Below are 7,545 nucleotides of genomic sequence, written 5' to 3' on the forward strand. Positions count from 1 at the left end.
TCTTCATCAGTTTATCTTCCTTTTTTCGATTTGCTGCAAATTCAATATCTTATCCTTATGAAAAATGGAGGAGGAATGCTATAACAATCATCTTTTGGCACCCCACTAATTGAACGAAAACCATTTATCAGATACCTCCATATTTTGAGCTCTCATTAAATATGAAGACAGGAAGCAGAAATGGAAATCAAATGCAACCCAAACCATTCATTTATTTCAAAGTATATTGCCAGATGGATGATACATGAATGCATAGGTCACTTGGTCCAACCTTTTAGGGCGTGCTGGACATCAGAACAATAACCAAAAGCTCCACAAAAGATTACGACGACCAATAGCAAGGAAGTACCCTTTTTCATCTTTCACCCGTTTTCTGGCTTGTAAAGACCAGAAATATGAACAACATATTTGAGATTTACAGGGCATTAAGAGCTCAAGAAAAGTTTGCTCGATTTAATTCATTCATAAAAGCAGCAAAAATTCAGTTGAAATTCTTGATAACATACCGTCCATCACAAATTGAGCGAATCAACAAATTTCATAAAGAAGGATAAACGCAAGCCAATATGCAAAGTTAACAATATTCAACAGTCTACAGCTTCTGTTTCTTAAAAAGTAAATCATTTTGGGGAAAGATACAAGCATGCACAGTAAGGACGAATCAAATAATTCGAATAATAAAAAATATAGGAATAACATACCAGTTGGGGTTTAGGAGGGCGAGCAGGACTAGGAGGGGCTTCAGACACTCCAACAGGCAAGCTGTTTTGGCGCCATTTTGTATAGGCCAAGTGAGAGAGCTCGGCTTTTGTAAGGGGATCCGCAGTGGAGAGGACAATGGCGCCCATTTCTGCCAATGAAGAGCAAGAACTCAGTAGTGGAGGAGAAGGCGAGCTGAATTCAATTTCACTGGGTCCTTTAATTGGGCCATTGGGCCCCCAATAGCGGTCATGGTTGAGTGGACTGCGCCGCCAGTGGTGGAGACCGGACCACTGCGGGTGGTGCTCGAGTGGTTGATAGTCTATGGAAGTTGCAGAAGAAAAGCTCCGGCGGTGTCCCCTAGGTGGCAGGAGGGGTAGCATAAGGTGGGTACTGAATCTATGTATGGCTGTGGAGAGCATCGTTCTGAACTTGAGCTGCTGCATCACTTTAAGAAATTACTCTGTTCTCGCAAATTTATTGCGTTAAATTCATTTTGTATCCTGTCATATGCTAAAAGATAAAACAATTCCCCCTAGAAAATAAAAAATTAATTTTATCCCTTTATTTTCAATAATGAATCACACTGGATTTTGGTAAATTCTAACGTACTTCTTTGAAAACAATAACTAAAATGTCCCATTATATATATGAGGAATTTTTGACCAACCCTAGACGTGTTTGGGGAGAGGACACAATAAAGACAGTTGCAAGAGTCCATCATATCCAAAGTCAAAGCTACAATACAACCATTAGTAATTTATTTTTTTCCCCCTAAATTCTTTTCTGAGTAGAAATCCTCATTTGGAGGCAAACTCATTTACCTATTCAAGGTTCCCAAATCCCTGCAGCAAGCTAAGAGCATGAGTTGTCGTTTTAGTCTATAACAACAACACAAAGTAAGTTATTACTTAATATATTTTTTTCAATATAATTATTAGTTATTACTCAAATATCAACATGTTATTTTTACTTTAAAAGCAAAAAACAAGAGGAGGACCAAGTGCAAAAACTTTGCCAACATGCACACGTGCATCTACTGTAAGTTCTGTTGGCAATTATTCCTCATTTTTGTATTTTACTGCAACTGCTTCGAACTCTCTCTCTCTCTCTCTCTCTCTCTCTCTCTTAACAACGAGAAAGTGGCTATCAAGGACCCATAAATGTTGCTTTGATCCGATACACTATTGGAGCAAGATCAAGAGGATCTAGAAATACAAGTAGAAACAAAAAGCCAACAATTTTTCAAGTTATGGAAAGAATCATGGTGAGGTCCAATAAAATGCCATGGAGGCCGTGAAGCTATGTAAGATGGATGTACATTTTGGTTACTGTAAATGGAGTTAGCTGTTTAAAAAATTTAGTGTTTTTGGCTGGGAATGTAAATCTGCAGTTGTAGTTTTTGGCCTAAAATGTATTTTTGCACATTTAGTATAATTGGCTTACATTGTGGTCAATGAAATTAGACTTTTTATTTTGTGCACATTTTCAATGTCTTTTACAACATTCTTTTATACCATTTTACATTGTTGTCAATTTTTGCACATTTCAATTGCCAATTTGATAAATTAGAAAAGCAATTACAATAATCCTTGAGTTTTACTTGATTAATAGAATAAAAACCACAAATGATAAAACTGCACTAATTCCTATCCAAAATTAACACTGGTAATTACTTTTTCGTTCCCTTGAACAGTGTAATTTTATCTCACACTGTTTGATGCTTTCAACACCACTTCATCTATATAAAACCCATCTTTTTCATCTTCATGTGTTGTAAATGCATTGTCCACTTGTACAATGTGTGCTCCAAAATCAAAGTTCATCGAAAACCCACTTGGTGCCCATGTAGATCTTTTGGGTTGTACTGAACGAAAAAAATTACAAATTTGAAATCTACAACAATAATACAACTTACCTATAGAAGGTTTTCTTAAAGATTTCACTACCCTATTTTCTGCATTTGAATTGCATCCACAAAATGGTGAAGCTGAAAAACTCAAATCGAGCACTTCCTTGTATCCTTGATTTTTTTCCGCACTTCCTTGCATCCTCTATTTTTTTTTCGATCCACTTAATTGTGTGGACATGGCTTCAAAATCAGAAAAAAGGAAAAAAAATTGAGGGGCATGCAAGAAATGGGAAAAAGTTTGTTGGGGGAAGAGAGGAATGAGTTAGCCCTTAAACTAAGGGGAGAGAAAGGAAACAATGAGAGAGAAAAGCACTTTTTTTTTCACAGTCAACACGCGTGTAGCCCTGATTTTGGGCGAAAAGGTTTTTTTTATTCTTTTTTATAACACAACGACTATAACTGATACTTTATTTTTTACAAGGATTGTTCTGAATATTTTCAATACCGCAGAAGTTGTCCTTGGATTTTTCCCCAAATTTATTTCTCATATGCTGGATATATTCAAGAAAATTGTAATTTTAACTCCGCATTATAGCATATTTTATAATATTTGTACTATGATTTGAAATGATATTGCAGAAATGGAAATTTTCCATTTTTGTATCATGGTTAGATTCCTGATGGCAAGCTCATGTGACCATTAAGTTATGCAGGAAAAGGGGGAAAAAATAATATTGGAAAAAGAAACATTTTCATCCTTTAATTTTGTCCTAAATTTATTTTCATCCTTTAACTTTTGAAGTATAAAATTTAGTCCTATATCTTTCAAATATCAACAATTTTGGTCCATTAACCAAAATAATGACCATTTTGTCTTTTTGATGATAAAAGCCCTATACTCCATCTCTTGCTCTAAGTTAGGCCCAACATATCTTTGAAATAAAATTAAACCTCCATAAAATTCATACTTTTATTTGACCGCCTTGCCAACGTCCAAGCCCTTGTTTTACAGACTTCTTCCAATCACACTATTGCAGCAGATGATTCGTAGCTACTTATCTCCATCAGCAACAAACAACACAACCCCCATTTCATTTCCTATCTTAGAGTATAAAATTACTCCAAAATAGAGACTTAAACATGTTGAACAGAATCCTTGAATTTATTAAAGAAAAATTGTTTGATATTTATTCAACTAATTAAATTTATAGATAAAATTAATTGAAATTTCATTAAATTAAATTAATTATATATGAAAATTTATTAAAATGTATAAATTTATTTATTTATTCAAATTTATTAAATATATTAATAATTTATAAAAAATTGTAAAATTCAAAAATTGGGAATGGGTTTAGTAATACTAAAGAAAATGTTACAAATTTTTAAAAAATTCGTTCCAAAATCCGTTACAACGACTATCCCAAAAAGTTTTTCTAAACTGGATGAACCGTTCCAAATTAATATATTACCGGTCCAAATAAAATTACTAATCAATATCTAATATGTGTTCCAAATTATATAAACCGTTCCTAAGTTTATTACTAAAATAGTTCCAAAAATGTGTTCCAAATTCAATAACCTGTTGCAAAAACATGTTCCAAACACCGATCCCAAAATTGATCCCATTTAAAAAAAAAAAGTTTCAAAATTAAATCACGAGTATTACAAATACCATTCCAAAATTGCACCTAAAAAACATATGTAACCATTTCAAACCCCGTCCCTAACTGTTTTCGACTAAATCGATATTAGGAACGGTATCCAATGACCGATACAATTATCGTCCCAAGGTGGAACAGTTTCCCATAAATCATTCCTACATTTTTGTAATGCTATCTGCAGGGACATATTTCAATTTGTTCCAGAGTCCGCTCCAAATAAGTTATGTGTTCTTATAACCTTTCCAAAACCCGCCCCAAATCCCGCCTTTTTTTGCAGTGAACTTCAACCTTTTCTTCTGGAGAAAGATTACCCTTCTATGATCTGAATTACTTCCAGTTCCAGACATGTTTTCTAGAAATTAAGGGAAAATTAGGTTCTCTTTTGGCAATCGGAATTGGTGGGATTTGGGTTTGTATGACAAAGAAGAGAAACAGAGAACGCAGAGAGTTGAGAAAGAAATTAGGGATTTCATCATCTATTTATACTTGAAATTGACCCGCCCAGTTCCATTAATCCAGTACCAGTTCAACTAGTGGGTCGAACTGTTTCCATAAAAAAAGACGGTCCTTTGGCACTTCTAGTTTTTAGGTTTCAATTGGCTTGTTTTGTGCCGGGTCGAAGGTCCAAACAATTTGACCGTCCGGTACGGGCTGAGTTTCAAAATATTGCTCTTAAATACTCTTTAGAAATTGTTTCTTATCAAGCTCTTTTGTAAATAATCAAGAATACATAAAATGGATGTCTTTGATAATTCATATCTTTGAACATCCTTTTGTTCTGTAAAAATTCCTTATATTCCAATTCAGAAATATAATCAATAAATTTTTCTCTTCACTATCTATATCTCCAACTTGTGCTTCATAGTTTATTTTTTAATCAATTATTATTTCATAATTGTTATAATAATTATTTCTATATTTTTATTTTTTAAGATCTTTACATTTACTTACATAGTTTCAACAATGGTTGTTATATTCAAATTTATTTTGGTTGTGATATCCTAGTACCGAATGGCATCAGAGCCATGTACTCCTGGATATATCCATATTATTAGACATTCATATTTTACTCTTTTGGATCAGACAATAATTTATCGTGGCACAAATGTTTAATTAAGGTGACTTATTACGTGTCGAAATCCGATTCGCAAACTATGAACTTCTTAATATGGATATATTCAGGAGTGTATAGCTCTGATACCATTCATCTTCAATAACACAGTCAAGGTGGAAATCTAAATTTTCAAGCTATGGTGAATTTCGGGAATTGGTTGGTGAACTGGTTGGTCTAGCAGTAGAAGTCCCTGCAGCATCTTTGTATGTTTGGGTGAGTTTGGGTGGTCAAGAGGAATTGATTTTCCCAATGGTGTAAATTTGTTTGTGATTTGTACAGCAGTTTGCGGTTGACACAGGACTTCTGAAGCTAATTGGGTGAGATTTTTTGGTTGAATTGAAGGGCAGAATTCGCAATGTTTTTGGATTTTGAGAACTTTGGGGTTTCAACAATTGCAATTTTTCTAGTGTATTTGGAGTATTAATAGAAAGATATTCTAATTTGAGAATTTGTGTTGAGGGTTTTTGCTAAAGTACTTACCTTTAGCTTTGATTCTTCTTTCTATTTTGACATCACTGCAAAAATTCTCTTGTCCAAAAGTCAACAATATAATTATAAGTCTCCTTAATATATTCAGTGTCAGAATAAAAAATAGATAATAAAGCACATCTTTTGCAGCAAAAATTTATTTTGAAACTAAATTATTGTCATCCTTTGTAAGCACATCTTTTGCAGCCCTACAATCTATTTTTAAAAGAAACTTTTGATTTAATATGTCATCTTGAAACCTAGAAATGGATAAAACAATGGACGGAATTTTCTTTTTTATTGTAGGGTAATTTTATTGGGCAGTAGTTTCTAGACTCCCATCATCCTTTTAATTGACCATTAAATTCTAAAATAAGATTTTTCGTAGTATCTTCATAAGTTAGGCCTGCTCTTTCTTTATAAATATTTGATACCATAACCATTTGTTTACGTAAGTTAAGAATTTGATATTAAGATAAATTATTTAAATTCCATTCATAAATTGAACTTCCATTAAAGGACCTAAAATCTTGGGCTTCTTTTATTTTTAGATCTGGGGGAGTTGGTTTGTAATAATTCCTATAAGATTGTAAATGTTGGGCAGAGTAATCGAATTTGGAATTTATTTTTTATCAGAAGCTTCAGGATTTTGTTCAACTGTGTTAATGACTTTGTCTTTGCCTAAATTTCTTAAGCTTTCTTGGATCCCTAGAAGGATGGATTTTTTTTTAATTTAATTTTGGTATATAATCAGAAATTTGAAAAGGAAGACTATCAGCAATAACATAAAGGCTTGAATCTTTGGATGTAATTATGGAAGAAAATGATGAAATCCAATCTCTTTTTTCTGAAACTTCTTCATTCTATTCTCAATTTGGTCTATTTATTTTCCTATAGAATGGGGGATTAAATTTGAGAAATTATTCTGTTTGATTTGAACAGTACTTACCTTGTTGGTGGTTAGCTCACTAACAGGAAGGAACTTAATGACTTGACCTTTTATGAAAATTCCCGATTCCTCTATGTCGGATGTTTATTGGAGATTACTAACCCATCAAGTTTCGTTCATTTTCTGATAGTTTTTTGGATGACTATTAATGTATCTTCTCCATATGTTTGGAATAAATAAGGTAAAAAGAAATATTTTGTTTAATGTATGACATAGACTCGTACCATTCAGATATGATGTTTGCTCTTTTTGAGATTCAGAAAAGTTACTCATGAACCATTTTCTATTAGAATCATTTTCCTCAAAAAGGAAATCTTTTTTAGAAAATCTTTATTAATTGAAAATTCTTTAGTAATAGTTAGAATTTGTGAGGGTGCATAATTTGGAGATCTTGTTTGGATAGATTCTTCATAGTCTTGGTAAATAGGTTGTGCAAGGTTTTGATCTATTCTTATACTATGAAATTTTGATGTAGTAGGTCTAATAGCTTCTAAGGTTGAATGTCTAGAAAGAGTAGCAGGATGAGAGTAGAAACTCCTATTGTTTTTTAAAGAATTTTGTCTACAAAATTTAACTCCTACCGATCCATCAGGATGTTGGGCAATTTGGTCAATTTCTGAATTTTCTATAGATAAGATGACGGTATAGAACCAGGAGGCAGATTTCATGTTACTGGTAAGATGACATTTTTTTCATTCTCTTGTCTCAAGGACCATAAGATTAGATTTGGCTCAATTTATTTCCAAAAATATTGTTTGACTTGGTGACTTGGTGTGTGATATAACAAGGATATCTAGAC

The 7,545-nt window shown here is 32.9% G+C and overlaps 1 protein-coding gene across 1 annotated transcript in view; it reads right to left on the bottom strand.

The window, feature by feature from the left end:
* The window catches only part of LOC105176818 (uncharacterized protein HI_0077), a 3,574-nt gene extending 2,270 nt beyond the window's left edge, over positions 1-1,304 (bottom strand). Inside the window, exon 1 of the mRNA XM_011099735.2 lies at positions 702-1,304. Within this exon, the coding sequence (XP_011098037.1) occupies positions 702-1,145 (444 nt within the window). The 5' untranslated portion in view covers positions 1,146-1,304. The remainder of the gene's footprint in view (positions 1-701) is intronic.

The sequence above is a fragment of the Sesamum indicum genome, linkage group LG14 (genome assembly GCF_000512975.1).
Source record: "Sesamum indicum cultivar Zhongzhi No. 13 linkage group LG14, S_indicum_v1.0, whole genome shotgun sequence".
Lineage (NCBI taxonomy): Eukaryota > Viridiplantae > Streptophyta > Magnoliopsida > Lamiales > Pedaliaceae > Sesamum > Sesamum indicum.